At 40.5% G+C, this 17,115-nt stretch overlaps 2 protein-coding genes across 3 annotated transcripts; one reads left to right on the forward strand and one right to left on the reverse strand.

The window, feature by feature from the left end:
• Nucleotides 1–184: 184 nt before the first annotated feature.
• On the reverse strand, nucleotides 185–9,637 carry PARP9 (poly(ADP-ribose) polymerase family member 9). Its single transcript, XM_063161662.1, has 10 exons — nucleotides 9,538–9,637; nucleotides 9,123–9,162; nucleotides 7,567–8,396; nucleotides 6,009–6,230; nucleotides 5,716–5,928; nucleotides 4,903–4,963; nucleotides 4,084–4,458; nucleotides 3,133–3,278; nucleotides 2,252–2,417; nucleotides 185–1,091 (listed from the first exon to the last, which is right to left on the reverse strand). Exons 1-10 carry the CDS (start codon nucleotides 9,550–9,552, stop codon nucleotides 805–807), a joined length of 2,355 nt encoding a protein of 784 aa, XP_063017732.1. The 5' UTR covers nucleotides 9,553–9,637; the 3' UTR covers nucleotides 185–804.
• Nucleotides 9,638–9,650: 13 nt separating this feature from the next.
• Nucleotides 9,651–16,418, forward strand: DTX3L (deltex E3 ubiquitin ligase 3L). Of its 2 annotated transcripts, none has more exons than XM_063161663.1 (5): nucleotides 9,651–9,843; nucleotides 10,305–10,531; nucleotides 11,734–13,227; nucleotides 13,904–14,121; nucleotides 15,398–16,418. In XM_063161663.1, exons 1-5 carry the CDS (start codon nucleotides 9,666–9,668, stop codon nucleotides 15,465–15,467), a joined length of 2,187 nt encoding a protein of 728 aa, XP_063017733.1. In that variant the 5' UTR covers nucleotides 9,651–9,665; the 3' UTR covers nucleotides 15,468–16,418. The 2 variants fall into 2 exon arrangements, with proteins under 2 accessions (XP_063017733.1, XP_063017735.1); XM_063161665.1 differs by having other exon boundaries at nucleotides 9,839–9,956.
• Nucleotides 16,419–17,115: the final 697 nt, after the last annotated feature.

Consider the following 17,115-nt stretch of genomic DNA (forward strand, 5'->3'; position numbering starts at 1 on the left):
TGTAATCTTTAAAAGATGTTGGTAAAGGTAGATTAATTGAAAAATAATTTCAAGCTGTAGCTTGAACCAGTTCTCTACTATTTTGTAACCTTTCAAAGAGATTGAATGCTGCTGAGAAATCTGAAGCTCATGTACAGTACAAATCACATTCTTAAGACTACAGCAAAATACAAGTTACAGATAGTGACATTCATACTTTTTATTTTGAATATGTGCATCTACAGTGCTTGAAGTAACTAATAAAAAATGTACAGCAGTCATTGTAAGAAATCATGAAGTATTGCCTCATGTTTGTCATAGCTGTATATAATAGCATGTCCCTAAGCAGAAAACAGCTCTCATCTGCTGCATTCTCCTATCTTAAGTCAAAAGAAAACTTAAGGCTCAAAAGGCATAACCAAGATTTCTTGTGTTTCTCTGATATATGCAATGTGTCAGATTAAGAAAATGCAGTGGAAGAATGAGAGCCTACACAAATATCAGTCACAAGCTGAGATCTGTTAAGGAATAAAGTAAATGATCAGGTATGTTAAATGCTAATGTCAAATGTTACACTGGACTTTGGAATGCTTTCCCTTCTGCTTCCATTCACAGGTAATTTTGTCCTAATCTCTTTAAGATGTTAACTTACTCTTTTGTAACAAATATTTCAGAGAGCTTTTCAGGAAGCACTCTGACCATAGCACACTACTAAGCAGAGCTTCCTCTTAATTGTAAGTGCTAGACTTTGTTCTCAGAGGGTCTTCAGCACAGCTACAGTTCTGCTCTGTTCCCACTGAGGATCCTGCTTGTTTCCTCCAGGAGCTACAGTGGGGAACAAGTCAGCAAATACTGTGGAAGGGCTGCAAAACCATTGAAAATGACAAAGGTCTCAGGATAGTGAAAATTATCTACTAAACTGTCATATAATGGAAAGGCATTCCCACTCAGGGCTGGTGGCACAATACAAGATGGCTGGCCTGTAGTGTACTTGCCAGTTACTACATCAGCCTCAAACACATACATTTTAGAATCCATTTCCCATGTAGCTTTATCCTTGGTCAGGTGCCTCAGGTTCTTTGTAAAGTAGATGCCAGCTCCATATTTTTGTTCTGGAAAGAGAAAGAAAAATTTTCAGAAGAGAAAGCACTTAGCAGTTGGTTCTTTCAGGGTGGTAGTTCCAAGAGACTGCTGCTTGATTCTGAGTTACAAGTGATGTGACTGCTCCATGTGTGCCATCCTTTTGGAAGTTAATTTTCATGGAGTGCCTCTGATGCTTGCACTGACCTCCCACTGAAACCATGAGCAATGACAGCTGATGGCCATTCCAGTTAACTGCTAACTGTTCAGATTTATCTCTCAATGCAGTGATTGAATCATCAAGGTGTAAAGGTTTTATATAAAATAAATACATGACTCACACTTCAGTCATCATGTACAAGAGGCTCTGATAAACAATAAAAGGCAGCAAGATCTTGATAATGTAAACTACAAAAAAAAAGCTCTGAGATTTATATGAAAAATGTATCAAGTGGAAAAGTGCAAAGAAATTAGACCATCATCTTACTGCTTTTAAAGTTTGGAAATGTGCATGTACATTACACAGACAAAGAAAGGCAAATCTCCACTTTCTGAACAGTTTATTGCTTGAAATCTCAATTCTGCAATTGACATGCAAAATATCACACACTTCACTTACTGCAGGATGAAGCACTGAATGTTTACTCTTTCCCTTTATGAAAGCATCTGTCTGCTACAATATTTCATGGATTCACAACTTTCCTCCAAGTGTACTTTACTCCAAATGGAAGCTCAAGCAGTGAAATCAGCTGCAGTCTCTGACCACACCTGATCTGAGCAGGGGCCCGGGCTGCCTGACCCTCAGAAGCCCCTTCCAGCCACAGTGTTCTGTGATGCCCTTGAAGATGCTTTAGAGCACCAAGCTGCTGAGTGCATGTTTGCAGCAGTTACATAAGGACACTGACTTTCTTTACAGTGAGACAACAAAATAAAACTTGGACATGGAATTACGTGCACACTAATAATTCTGTCTAGTGTTTGGGCTAGGCTTGAATTCAGGCTTATCTTCCTAGAGCCTTGCTGGCTCTACAGTATCAGGAAACCTTACTATATATAACAAAGTAAGCTCATACAAATCTAAATACAAGTAAAAACAGTTCTTACTGAGGAATGCCATTTTTTCTAATTTTAATCTGAGTTTAGTATTCAGTCGCTGTTCATTTTGATTATAGATGCCAAAGGAAGTTATTACCTTTTGGTGGAGAATACATCCTGTGAAATCCAGTTTGGCAAACTGAGCCACAGAACTCAGGAGGAACACTCTGGTACAACTTTTGAGTTGCTTTGGAGCTACCATCTACTTTTTTTTTCATTTGTTGGAATGCAGCAGATAGGAGTGGATTATGTATCTTTTCAATCTGTAAGATAAATAACAGCTTAGCATAAGCAGATGGAGACTAATTATGAAATCCATAAGTGCTTTTATTAAGGCTGTGTTCTTCAATGCTTTAGCCTTTGCTTTAGCCTATAAGCATTGACCACATAGTGGACAAAGTATCTGAAGTGTGCAACTGATCCAAAGAAAAGAATCATACCACTAGCCCACGCCTCCCCCACTGAAATCACTGGGAATATTTCCTGGTGTACTTGAGTTGTGCTGAAGAGATTAGGTGCACCTCCTGTTCAGTAAAGCAGTGATACCCAAGAATGATTCCAGCTTTAACACATAATCACATCAGAACTCTGGCACATTTTTAGTGTCGAGCTCACAAAAAGAAAACAGACACTGAATTAGTGTCCTGGAGTACTGTACTTAATTTACCCCACCAATCTCATTTCTCTAGAATTCTATAGAGGGGCATTTGAAGCATGAAGTATGAGGGAGAACATACAGTACAATTAAAAAGAGTTCTCAGAATTTAATCACTTTTTTGAGTGACTATTTGCATTACATTTAAAATACTATTAATTCAGATTAAAGACTGGATCTGTTTTAAGGATGAGGTTGATTTGATCTTAACTTTTAAAAGCAATGCATTGAAATAGGTAATCTGAATTTTTCACGCTTATATGAAATATGTTAGTTCAAATATATGAGCTGAGATAGAGTTTCTCCATGAATATCCTCCTTACCCTGAGAACATGAAGTCCAGCTTTTTCAAACTCTTTCTGTCTGTCTTTAAACTCCTGGAGGTGGCAGTCTACTGGTGAAATCGGGATGTATTCAGTGGTACTTGTCATGTGAAAGTCTCCTGAAAGCTGGCCTGCTTCTGCTTGGCCTGGATAAGAATAAGGGAGCAAAATTTTCATACACTGTAATGCCTGAAGCAAAGGCAAGGGAGGCAGATCCACTACTTTAGCTGGTGGTTTAATTAGGAACAAAGAATGTTAAATGTTCTCTGAAGTAATGTCAGAGGCTAATATTGAGAGGGACTAGCAGATACATATAAAAATGTATGTAAATGTATTCTGTTTTTCTGCATGTATTATAAAGAAACCAGGAGAGAAGAAACTAAAGAAAAGCAATTTATGATCTCCATGACACCTCTTCACAGCTGAGCTTTCAAATAAAGGTATCTATCTTAAATGATTATCAAAACACAAATTAAAACTGATCACTCAGTAGCTTTCTGTAATGCCATTAGTTGTATCAATTGTTCAGCTCTGCAGAACAAGTGCACTGCTGAGCTCTGACACAGTGGTCCAGCTGTAGCCAGCAAGAGCTCAGCAAAGGTGTTAATGAAGTGCAAAGTTTGTAAATCTCCAGTGGCCAGGCTTTAGAGTGAAGGTATCCTGGAGGGAGCTCCACTACAGCTGGATATCCATCATGGCCAGCCCCTGTATAAACTGTGCCCTACTGGGAATGCTGCCAAGTGAGAGACCACAGCTAACAAATGGTCTTCCAGGGGCTCACACGGTGAAAGTACAGGGATATCAGTAATTAAAGCAATACTCAGTATGTGTGTGTGAACTGAATGTATCTCTGTCCCCTCTCAGCAATACAGAGATATCTTGCTTCATGCTTAACCTTGTTTAGGCACTTATTTACTTAATTAGTGATTAGGCACTATTTACTTTACATACACATTGAGTAGAGCAGTTTCTCTTGTTCAGCCATAGCCTTCTCTTGCACACGAAGCAGTAATTCTTCAGCTGTGAGCACTGTATCAATCAAAACATCAGGAGGGCCCTGAAATTCCAGTTTTGCTTGTCCATCTCTCACTTCTTCTGACACACATACACTGGAAAGCTGGTGTCGAGAGAGTTCTGCAAACTCCTCTTTTCCAAAGCAAAAAATGTAGTTGTTTTTAATAACAGCATGGGAACCTTCCTGAATTTTCATTATTTCTTGGAGCCACGATTCTGCTGCTCCCAGTGCTGTGGGTGTGCACCCTCTAAGTTCAATAACAGGTTCAGTGCTTGCAGGCTCTTTTGCAGTCTGACTGCCTGACTCTGTCCCTGGAAGATATATATATATATATTTAATACAAGTGCATTGAAAGAGAGAGAAGCTTTCAAGGGCTGACACAAATTCCTTCTTGTAATCCCAGCTGTACAGTGCAAGAAACACACTACTCTTCTGGTATGCTCAAAAAAGAGATTAGCTATGAAGAGGTAAGGTTTCCAGGATACACACACACATATGGAAAATTTATCTGCCTTTCACTAAATTACTTCCAACAAATTAGGCAATGACAATGGGTTTTAAGTCTTAAAAGGGTCTGCCCAGTTCCATTCCTATAAATGTAAAAACACAAAGTGCTCATGAGTTTTTGCTTCCTCCTCTCCCCAAGACACATATGTAAATACTAAGTTCCCTATCTTAAAGGGAATTCTGTGATTACAGATTCTCAAATTGGGAGTACTCATTTACATGAAATGCCCTTTTTGTTCATTACTTACCCAAAGGATCACTGCTGTTTTCCAGTTTGTATTTTGCTGAATAAAATTTTCTCAGGACAACCTTGAAAGACAAAAGTTTAGGAGCAGTTTGCAATTGCTAATGAAATATGCAATTAATATCTTCAAAATACTGTTAGACAAGCAGTTTACACCCCCACCCCTGATTCTGAAATTGTTAAAACTGGCCTTTGTCAGCTTTTCCCAAAATGTTATTCCTGACAATATCAAATACATTCCTGTTCTTCTGCATCTCCTAAGGTAACACACCTTACACACTGAGTGACACCTTTACCAACTCCTTGTGGTTGTGGCCTACCACATAAGATAAAGGTGTTCATTACTTGCATTTTAATGCTGATGCATCTTTACTCAGTTTTAAAATCCAGACTGTTCTCCTCCCTGTCTATTTGAAAGGCTTCTATTATGTTAGCTCATATATGTTGATAGTGTTTTGCCTTCAGAGCTCCATACAAAAAACCAAAACCGACTGTAAATATTTCCTGAGGAGGAATGTTTGTTCCTTAATGAGTTAAGAGTAGACTCTTTCTTATACATTCACTGACAGACATGAGAATTTTAAAGCTCTCTCCCCTTTTTATCAGACTACAGGCTGCAGACTTCTAGTTTAGTGAGGAGAAAGTAAGTATTTACAAAGATTGAGTATCTGTTAATGAGAGTAATAGTTTCACAAAGGGACCTGCTGCTCACAATCGTTGTTAGTACAGAACAGACTATCCTCATTTTTAGTCATCTATGGAAATACTTTTAGAGTTTTCTGACTTCCTTATGGGTAGTTAACAACAAATTGGTTACCTCATAGGCAGCACGGTCACCTGGGCAAATGACAAACTGCACTTCTCTCTTCTTCTGAGGATATACCCTGGCAAAATTTAAAACTGCTTCAATCATGGTGTCTGCCACTGTGTCAACAGGCAGCTTTGGTGACCAATTTATTGGAAAAGACACTGAGGGACATGAGTATTCCTGAAAGTGACCCAGGCATCTTTTCACTGCATCCTTCAATTCCTGCAGGAAAAACAAAATCTTTCAGTCCTCACATCACCCAACTTGAAAATCCACTGAGATTCAAAGTAAGTGATCATCACCTCAAGCTGTAGCACCGGGTGCTGGTACTGCAATAGCACATGCAGGACAAAGGTAGAGAGCAGCTGATGGCTTCCCATTATCAGGGGCTCCTTAAAACGTGTCAGATTTCGAAGATGATGATCAACTTCCTTCACAAAAGCTGGATCCTCTTTTTCCAGCAGTCTTGAAGATTGAGAGGAAAGCCCATCCCTGGCATTCATGAGGTTAATAATAGCTGTATTCTGCAAGGAAAGAGTGCAAATTTCAGTGCACTACAAACTGACTATTTGCAAGCCTTGCTATTATAGAGAGCATTTTTTCTAAGCACAATTCCTGTACAGAGGCCTGACTGCCACAGATCAGCTGCTTGAATTTTCCTACTACTTACTACGAGAGCACTGGAACACATCAAAGTATGCACTTTGCAGTGGCAGTTCAGGAACCAACAGTGTGCACAAAGCTGTTCCAGTCATCAAGAGTGCACTGAACAGAATTATTACTCTCACTATCTAAGTGACCCACGTGCCAGTTATCAGCAGGAGAGAACTATGGATGTGGCTGTCATCCCAGCCTTAGGGTAGCAAGGACACATCACCAAATAGCAGTGGCAGTACACATAAGGGAACTGCAAAGCTGTGATTGTTTCCAATACAAATTGTTTCCAATGGAAAAAGCAGATTCCCATAGTAGGTGCCCTGTATTTAAAATATCAAAACTACAAAAAAACTTGTTTACAGAATGCTGATAACAGCAGTAATTTTTCTAACCTTAACTGTTGAATATTATCTAAAGACACAAGAACATGTTTTCTTCATGGTCCTGAGGGCATGTGCATCTTTCAGTGCTGTAGAATTGGTTAATAAAATTCCCTACAAGATCAACTTTGCAATCCTTTGTTCTTACACTAAAAAACCAAACTTCCTTTTAAATTATGACACTTCTTTAAAATAAAAATGTATTTATTTTTAAGATATCGTATTTGCTAAAAGTAAATGCCATTCCTGTGATGTACCTTGCAGTCTAAGAGAGCTCTGTTGAATTCCTATGACTGAGGTCATCTATTTTGCATCAGATTTTCTAGCTAAAAAGTTAAACAATTCAAGTCATGCTCTATTTAAAGGTAAGGTACACATCATCTGTGTAAGTTATTTTCTGCTGTTTCAGTGTTTGCTGAATAATTCCAGTAATGGAGTTACAAGAACATAAATTATAGGAAAAAAAGCAAGGCAGGAAATAAGAGACTACTTCTATGGAGTACATTATAAAATGTGAACTCCTACATAATTAGAAGATAAACCTTAACAGAGATGAATTATTAAATCCTTCAATCTTTAGCTGCTTCCTGGTATAACAGCACGTATACAAAAACAAAATAAAAACATTTCAAAGTTCAACACCCATTTAGACAAAAAACAACTCCTTGCTACTATGATTTAATTACCACGTGTAAATTCTCGTCAAACTGAGAAGAAAACCATTTAGTGGACTGATACAAAATGTGTTCTGAACTCTTGGGCTCCAAATCCTGCAAAGCCTTGGAGGCAGCACCGTGTTGCACAAATGACAGGACAGACTCACCTTCAGATCTTCGAGGTTCTGTTCTATGACGCGCATGCGAATGTTTTGATGCACGAGGTGAGGTGAGCTTAGTGCAGCTGGCACAGTGTCCTCAAGTGAACTGGTATCACCCAGAAACTCTCCACAGGCCTTCTTTATTGCTGCCACTGTAGACTCCTCAATGTTCACCAGGCGGATTTCCCTGAGACAGCCTGCTGGATTTGTCTCCACAAATTCCTTTACAGCCATTACAATCACTTTAGAACACAAATCAATTGGGAAGGCATAGATACCTGAACTCACTGCTGGGATAGCCACAGACTTTAAATCTCTTCCTGGAGCACTAACATAACGCAGAACATTCAAAATAGCATTGTGAAGTAGACGACAACATCTGTCCTTTTCACGAATATCCCACCTTGGACCAACTGCATGAATAATTTTCTTACAAGGAAGCTTCCCTCCACCTGTAACTGCTATGTCACCAACTTTGACTTCTCCATAGCTATGAACATAAAGCTTGCTTTCCTTTTCTATTTCTGGCCCTCCAGCTTTTACAAGGGCAAGAGCAAGACCTGCTGCATGGTCAAGATACCCATTGGCTGCATTCACCACAGCATCGACCTTGTGTCTTGTGAGATCATCCTTATAAACACAAACGTCAATGCCCGACTTTACTTTTTTCCTGTATACTTCACCAGTGCTTTTTGCTGCTTTTCTGAAGGCCAACGTACAAGCAAACCTTTTGGAAACGAGATTATTTAGACAGTTTTCTCTTCTCTTAAGAGCTTCATAGGCATCTTTACTGATGGGCATCATCAAATTGACCTCATCCATTATGATGTTTGACCCTAGGACACAGAATATAAAGTGAAATAAAAGGTATTACTATGAAAACATTTATTTTTTTCTAGAAGTGTGGTTTATAGCTCTCAATTTTATCCTACTATAATTGCTAAACAATATTTTTTACACACTCTAATATTTTCTCTCCCCTTTTCATAGGTTTAGAGAAGCCAAGGAGGTTCATTTAACTGTGCCACAGAAATCATATACTGAGTTTTAATTCTGTGAGTCTATTAGTCTGCACTTAAAGCCCACAAGCAAATTCCTTCTTTGTATGGAACTTCGTATGAACTCAGAAAAGCTTTTAAAAGCACATTTTTAAGAAACAGTTTTTACAGTATAACTGTGGCTCTAGAGCCCTCTCCTGGCAGATGTCAGCAGTACCATACTACAGCAGTTATGTTAATTAGTTTAAATTAATTTGTGTGAGTTTAGTTGAACTTTCCTCCGGGGTATACTACCTGCTTGTGAAAAGTCAGACGTTTTGCACTTATAAAGTATACATGCTGACTCATTAAAAGACTTCAGAGCTCTTGCTTTTAGAAGAGAAATGCAAGAAAGTCCTGTTGAAGTAATTAATAATAATGTTGATTCAGAACCGTGTCTATTTCACATTAATTATGAATTTCAGGTTGCTTTTGGCTTTTGTTTTCCAGTTTGCTGGCAGTAGCTGTCAGTTTTCAACTTAAATAAAAGTACACACTCCGCAGATGGCAAAACGAGAGGCTTACCTAAAGCGGGCTTCCCTCTGAGGAAATCTGAAACGTAACTCTATTGTAACAAAAACAGAAAAAAAGGAAAAGAGAAAGTAAATGTTACAAGCAATAAAGTACGTGAGCTGCCTTCCTACAAGAGAGATTCTGTTGCAAATCAAACCAGCACCGGCTTTTCAACATCTATACGAAGTTTTCTAGTGTTTAAAACGCTGCTGGGAGCTGCGGGAGCTCTGTGGGTGAAGTTGCCCTCAGATTCCTGCAGCTCCGGCTGACTCTCAGCAGTGCGAGGCCGGGCGGAGCCATTCCGGAGCGCCGGGCCACAGGACGGGACTGCTGCGTTCCCCTCAGCCCCGCCGGGAGCTCCCGCCGCCCCCGGAGCCCTGAGGCAGCCGCCGCCCCGGGCCCCTGTCCCCCTGCCCCGCTCCTCTACCTGGACGACCCCCATCTGCTCAGGGCGGATCCGCAGCGCTCGGGGCTGCGGGCGGAGCGGCAAGCGAAAGCGAAAGCGAGCGGCGGAGCGGGAAGCGAAAGCGAAAGCGGGCGGCGGGGCGGTGTGGGATGATGGCGGCCGCGCCGCTGCTGGTCCGAGTGAGCCCTGCGCCCGCCACCGCCGACAAGGCGATCTACAAGCTCCTGACATACTTCCAGTCGGTAAAGCGGTCGGGGGGCGGCGAGTGCAGCGTGCGCCCGGGCCCCGAGGCCGGCACCTACTGGGTGGACTTCTCTAAGGAGCAAGGTACGGGCCGGGCGTGGGGGCGGCTGTGAGTGGACTGGAAATGGCTGCCAGGCACCATTTAGTGTCCCTGGGCAGGGCGGCTCTGGGGCCGCGGGTGACCATCACGTTGGCAGGTAACTTTATCAGCCCTATCTGCCTTTTTCCAAATTCAGAAAGGGTCTCATTAATGCATATAAATATCCTAAGGGCGTGCCAGACTTTTCGGTGGTAGCCAGCCACAGGACAAGGAGCAGAGGGCTTAAACTAAAACACAAGAAATTTCACCTTAACATGAGGAAGAATTTCTTTACATCGAGAGTGGCAGAGCAGTAGGACAGGCTAGCCAGGAGGGTCGTGGCATCTCTGTCTCTCGACACATTCCAGATGACCCTGCCTTGCTCCTGGAGTTGGGTGGGATGATCTCCAGAGGTTCCTTCCTGCCATAACAGTTCTGTGATTCTGTCATTCTGAAATTACCACAGATAGGAAGCGTGTGGAATCCCGCTCAAAGCACACCTTGGAACTGGATGCAAGATGCTGCGAGATAGTCATCCTGCCGGGAGAAGGGGCCCCGGGCAAGAGCCGGGTTACAGCAGCGCACGCCTCTGCCAGCCACAGCAAAGGCGCTGCCGGCCCGCCCCTGCCCCAGCAGCAGCAGCGGGACAGCGGTGCCTATGGGGCCACAGCAAAGGAAGACCTTACCAAAAAGGTGCATCAGGAACAGCAATGTCACAACCTGCCCTGCTTGTAGTTCCATTAGTTCTTTATGTTGCACTTAAATATTTTGTGCCAAAAAAAAGTCAATTATGTGATCTTAGATAATGAAATGGGGGCCAAGAGTGATATTTGAGTGCCGGAGCAGAGGTCAATCTACACATGTTTACAGGCAGCGTGGTTTCCAGCCTGACTCTGGCAGGTGCCAGCCACTATTCCCCAAAGCACCACTTGGCAGATTTCAGGGGTAGTATGCACCAAGGGCTGCTCTCAAAAGGTAGAATAATTGTCTGAGATTTGGGTCCTTTCCACCTGCACCTACTCTTCCACCTACCTTTCACCTACTCTTTCCAGCTTTCCACCTACTCTTTCAACATGGTTTGCACCTTGTTGAAATTACCTAATTATCTCCATCTCTTCAGCATTAAAAAAGTCTGCTGTGATGCGATGTAGCACCGCAAACATGATTTCAGACACTTTGAACTAAAAGTTACACAGGAAAGATCAGCTGTGTTTAGGGATATGGTACAGGGCAACGTGGTGTGGATGTGGCTCTACCAAGACATTGATATCTGGCTCAGAGGGCCTTAGCCTGTTTTGCTTGGTAACACAGGTGTAGCTTTTGAAGTATAGCATGTGTTAACATACCTGGCATCTATACTGCAAATTTCTCTGTCCTGCTGTCTGTGTGAAGTACAGAAGGGAATGTGTTCATTATTATTTTTCAGAATCCTGTTTTCTGCCCTAACTCTTGGAGTTACTAAAGCATGACTTCTGGGAAAATTTTAAAGAAAGATAGTGAGTGAAAACTAGAGAGTCTAATATTAATAAGAACAATGAAATATAACTTACAAGTCATATTAAAACATGTTGTGTCTGTGTAACCTCGCTCTAAGGGGATAGACATTATTTTGGGTCTCAGTCTCAGCCTAAATAGCAGAGTTACTGTCTTTCCTCCTGCAGTGCTGGTGACATTAGGGCATTTCATTTTTGCTCCTGACTTAGAAGCAGATTTGTGCTATTTGCCTGTTTGTACTGTTAGTGTATGTGACATAAAAGAAATACTGTGTGCAAACTTGTTTGTAGTAATCTGGCACTATTGGGATGGACAGAGCTTCTCCCTGCTGAAAATACAGAAGTAGCAAGCAGAGAACCTTAGACAAAACTAATGTTGATGTGTTCTTGTCTTTTCTGTAGATATTTCTTACAGTATCTGCTACTTTGAATACCAGTATGTTCACTGAAGACCAAAGGGAGAAAATTACCATTATGTGTCCAAACTTAAAGAGAGAAGGAAGCCCTGGTGTGGATGGCTCTGAGAAATTGACAGGAGATTTTACAGATATTGAAAAAGCTTATCACTACTTTGAAGATATCCTTGCAGGCAAAGACCCAAACCAGGATTTTTCACATTCTGAATGTAAGAATGGTCTGAAAGACGAAAATGGCCTGAATACTGAGGAAACAGTTGAGTTTACAGTTGTGACAGCTCTCTATGAATATTTTATTCATACCCACAAAGAGGAAATCAAAGAACTACACGAAAAGTTTGGAGCGTGTATAAGAAGTAAAGGTCACGATGAGCATAACACATTCATATATATTTCTTCCAATCAAAGTCCTGCATTGTTACAAGCAGCTAGTGATTCTTTTATCAGAACCTTCCAGGAAGCTACAAAAGATCTGACACAGGAAAAAGTTCCCATAACTAAGATTGACACATTAGAAGAGACAATAGTAAAATTAAATAAAAAGTTTAGAAATCTTCTTGTTAAAGAGGAAGGGAATCAGTTGCTGCTCCGAGGTCCAAGGACTGAGATTTTAGCTGCCCAAATATTTCTAGCAGGGAAAGGTGAGAACAACCAAGCTGAAAAGAATATGAAAATATCATCTCAATGGTACAAATACAGGGATGGAATTGAAGTTGATGCTTTGGTATTTAAAATGTTGGAAACCATACTAAGCAAAGAAATTGAAAACATAAATGGCAAATTTGATACACTGGTAGAAATAAAAGAGAAATCATATGGCCAGAAGGCCATAATATTTAGGCCTAAATCTGAAACTTCTGATATGTCATCACATGCTACTGAAAGTTTTATCAGTGCATTTCAGAGTGCCTCTGCAATGTTAAGAGAAAAAGGCATCAGCGTGAATCTTTCAGAAGATCAGAAGAAAACTCTAAGTGTGCTGCCTAATGCTAAGAAATTTGAAGATCTTAATGTAAAACTTCAGAAGAATGAAGTTGCTGACAAGTACATGAAGTCCCTTCTTAACACTGAAGGGACACAAACTAGAAGTAGGGCACCACTGTCCTCTGACCTCAGCTCTCAAGAAGCTACAGGAGCATCTAAGAAGTCCAGTGTTAGGCGAAAGAATAACCTTTCTTCTGAAGGACAGACTCAGGCAAAGACAGAAGAAAAAGAAGATGATGAATGTCCAATTTGTAGGGACAAAATTGAAAATAAAGAAATATTAAAAAAGTGCAAACATGCATTTTGCAAACCTTGCATTGACAGAGCCATGGTTTATAAACAAGCTTGTCCAGTTTGTAATACTGTCTGTGGAGTCCTGACAGGAAGCCAACCAGAGGGAACAATGTCAACTAAAACAATCAGTTTGTCTCTTCCTGGTTATCCCAACTGTGGCACCATTGAAATTGACTATTTTATGAGTGGTGGTATTCAAACTGTAAGTATGCTTAAATATTTCTTAAAGATGTTTTTCCCACAACAAAACCAATATTGAGTACAAAATTAATTCTTTTCCCATTACTTGAATGCATGTTCAGGGAGGACATTTCTTTATTTTGTACAAATCTGCAAGTGTTTAATTCAATATTTTTGGGCATGATTAAGTAAATACAGTAGGAATGAAATAGTCAGATGATCAGCCTCCATTTATATGCACCAGGACAGAGATGCCTGTCTTTAATTTGTACAGTGGGAGTAACTGAACTGAAATCTATGCAGTGATATCATATAAGCAAAGTGTAGTGAAAATTTCTGGGATGTTCTCTTTGCTGTGGACACCAATGGACAAAAATGAATAGTGGGCTGGTTTGGTGAGAGCTTTCCAGGTGAGATATCTCCTTATGTTATTTGCCTGGATTTGTGACTAGGACTGAGAATGGAGTAAATTAAAAAAGTCACAGGTGCAGCACCCTGCATTTGGGAGAGAAAAGAGGGAAAAACAAATTTAAAACTAACAATGAGTGCATGAGTGATGACAAGAAAGTGTGAATGACATTTGTATGAAATAAAGTATCTAAAGAGAAAAAACTCAGAATTAGTTATCAGTCATGCTATGTCCTTCTGAATGATTTATGACATACAGTGTGGGTTTGTTTTGTTTTTCTACAAAACAGAGCAGCCACCCAAACCCAGGGCAGCGTTATGGGCCGGCTCGCCGAAAGGCGTATTTACCTGACAATGAGGAAGGGCGAGAAATTCTGCAGCTCCTCAGAAGGGCCTTTCAGCAGAAATTGATTTTCACAGTGGGGCAGTCACATACTACTGGTGCACACAATGTTATCACATGGAATGATATTCACCACAAAACTGCCATTGATGGAGGACCTACCCAGTAAGTAGTCTTGTCTTTATGCAATACTGTTGTTACTCAGATGTGTCAGGAAGACTGCCTTGAATATCTTCCACATTTAGAGCTTTCAGATTTTGTCACTAACAGAGTGATTGTGGAATGCCCTATGGATCCAGATGTTAACCACCTTCCCCTGTTTGGACAGTTGGAACAAGGATGAGCTTAGTGTTCTGCTGCCCCTCGGACTACTCATTCACCAATGAGTTTGTAAGGTGCTTAGTTAACAACTGCTTTGATTAGAACCTACAGGACAACAAGCTTTTGATGACACCTAAGGTTGGATTCCTGATCTATGCCTCTCGTGTTACCTGCTGTTCTGCACCAGGAGGTGCTGGTCCTTTATGATCCTGGTAAAGATGGCACTCATCATGTTGTAAAATGTGATTTGAAATTCTGCTTAACAGAGCTAACAGCAGGAAGTGAGATTGTAGTGCAGATATGGTCATTTTAGATGCTAGGAGCCAAGAGTTGTGCAGCACTTGGTGGGTCAGAGCACAGGACACAGTGCCAGCCCCAGCCATAAAAAGGGTTACCCCATTTTGGCCATTCAAGCTGTCAGAGGATTTTCTGAGTGGGTAGATGACTGCCCTATCCAGTATTTCTTGAGGATTTGCTGTACTTAAATGAAAGGAGCAATCCCCAGGACAGAGTGTGAGCTGCCTGCAGCAGAGACAAGAGAGAATCTTGGACCAGTCCTTTCAAACTTGTTGCAACCTGTAAGGGGTAGGTGGTGTCTTGCAAGCTCTAAAGGCTCATGTCTAGATCCTCCTGACTGGGCAAGGATCATTTAAAGAGCAAAAAATACCAGTTTTTCTTTACCCTTCACTCTGTGCAAGTCCTCTCTCTTGCTTATCACTTGCTTCATATGCAGTTCTGGTGTTGCACTGCTTCAAGTCCAGAGGTGCCATTGTCTTTCTGATTTGAAGGCTCACTTGGATATGCTTCAGGTCTGATTTTCTTTTTAAAAGATATATACCCAAACACCCTATCATTTTGAAGGGAGACCCCAGGCAGCTTTGAAAATCAAGTTCTTAGTATCAATTTGGACAACAAAATGTAGCAGCTCCTTAAGTTTGTAGCTTTATGCTGTCTGTATCGTTTCTGTGACTGGCGATATGGGTCTGTTTTCTCTCTTGGACAAGAACTGCATAAAATTTGGGAAGAGATTTCTGAAAAGACTTTGATGAGATGGTTTTGTAGAATTGTCAAGTGCTTCATTACAGAAATAGCCCAAACAATTCTTCTCTTCTTCTCCTAGGTTTGGTTACCCAGATCCTTCTTATCTGCAGCGTGTTCGATCAGAATTGAAAGCAAAAGGAATTGAATAAGAAAATCTATCAACTCTCAACTCTTAAGTGCAATGACTAAACAAACATCCAGCAGTTAATGTGCTATTCAAGCTCTGAGGGAAGTTGCTTTGTTTAACTACCTACCTAAATTGCTTGTATTTCACAGTTAGCTAAGAAAAGTAATCTTTTCTCATCAAACAATGTATGTTCTTTGCACAAATCATTTACTTCCTATATATGTAGCCTTTACAAAATTTGGCTCTTGGGAGTGTAGTATCAGTACTGTTTACACTTTGTGTATCTTGCTTTACTAGCAAATCTAATTGGCCCTTTTCCCCACAACTCTCCAGTCTGATTTCCAAAACCCCTTAGATCCACTACTTTTATTAGATGAAACCCTTTTCTTAGCTTTGCTTTATGATGTCTGCCAGCATGGCTGGCATCATGTAACCTAATCTAATCTAAATCTAAAATTTGTATGCAAGTTTGTATGCAAATATGTAATCTAATCTAAAATTTGTATGCAGCTATGACAGTGTTAGCTGTGATAAGGTTATGGACTTTTGCTTCTTTTCACGGTAGAAATTGCCTTAGTGATTTGAGTTTTGCATGTGAAATTAGCCATGGGTCATGTACAAGTGGGTACATGGATGCTCAGCTCTGCAGAAGTGCTGAATGCTGAGAGCTGTGTTGGAGCTGTGGGAAGTAACAGTGTCTGTGTCCATATCTGACAGTGGGCTCCTGGTTCTGTGCCTGCCATTGTGCTTAAACTTAACAACAACCTTAAAATCACTTTTCCAACTATAAAACTGTATTCTTTCAATTGCATCCAATATAGGTTTAAATTGTATCATAAAGATACTCTGCAGTGCCTAAATAACCTGCTAATTACCTGTGTGGTGGTATGTCACACAGACATGATTTTTAGTAAGTTGAACCGTTTCTCTAAGGCTACTGAGGACAACTAATAAAGAAAATACAAAAATACCATGTGTGTTTCTTCTGAACGGGTTTTTCCTCCTTTTTGCAATACATATAGCTGTATATATGTTTTAGATTTAGGAGCTTCCCTGCAACACCGTGTTTTGGGGCAGTTTGGACTCCATGCCACCCCCCTTTTTTAAAATGTATTACTTTATTTTTTTTTATTATTTTAAGATTCCCGCACTGTGAATAGACACTACAACTTTGCCACCTTGACTTTCAGGTTTAGTAAGAATGGGCACCATTTGGTTTCCATGTGGGTTGGGTTGTCTTTCCAGCCCTGGTTTTGTGTTACTGTATTTGTTTTAATATTTTACATTATTCCATGCAGTAAAATAGCAGAGGATGCAGTAAAATACCAACACTCCAGTTGTTTCTAAGTGACTGAGCTTTTCTGCACACGGAAACAAGCTGTCACTTGGGACAGTGCATTAGGAAATAACAGAGAAATAAGTTGCCCACCAAGAAACAAAGGCATTCCCATGAGTCATTCAGCAGAGTATCTGATGAGACTTAGGCTTCATCCTAGCTGGATGCTTATAATTTTTAGATACATTTATGTGTCCATTTCTTAAATGACTGTTCAGTGGAATGAGGGGCGAAAACTTCATGTATCTGCTATTTTAGTGTCCCATATTTGGCCACAAGGGTAAAATACACAGCCCAAAAAGTTTGTTTGAAAACAAACCTTTGCAAGAGAAAG

The sequence above is a fragment of the Melospiza melodia genome, chromosome 8 (assembly GCF_035770615.1).
Source record: "Melospiza melodia melodia isolate bMelMel2 chromosome 8, bMelMel2.pri, whole genome shotgun sequence".
NCBI classification, from domain to species: Eukaryota; Metazoa; Chordata; class Aves; order Passeriformes; family Passerellidae; genus Melospiza; species Melospiza melodia.

What these genes read in the sequence shown, in the direction of transcription:
- PARP9 (XM_063161662.1), bottom strand. An exon ending in GAAACTGCTCTACTCAATGT is followed by an intron (nt 3,279 to 4,083) that starts GTATGTAAAGTA and finishes ATTCTTATCCAG; the next exon opens with GCCAAGCAGAAGCAGGCCAG. An exon ending in CTGGACTTCATGTTCTCAGG is followed by an intron (nt 2,418 to 3,132) that starts GTAAGGAGGATA and finishes TTTATCTTACAG; the next exon opens with ATTGAAAAGATACATAATCC.
- DTX3L (XM_063161663.1), top strand. Translation starts at nt 9,666, where the DNA reads ATGATGGCGGCCGCGCCGCTGCTGGTCCGAGTGAGCCCTGCGCCCGCC. An exon ending in GGACTTCTCTAAGGAGCAAG is followed by an intron (nt 9,844 to 10,304) that starts GTACGGGCCGGG and finishes AAATTACCACAG; the next exon opens with ATAGGAAGCGTGTGGAATCC. An exon ending in AGGAAGACCTTACCAAAAAG is followed by an intron (nt 10,532 to 11,733) that starts GTGCATCAGGAA and finishes TCTTTTCTGTAG; the next exon opens with ATATTTCTTACAGTATCTGC.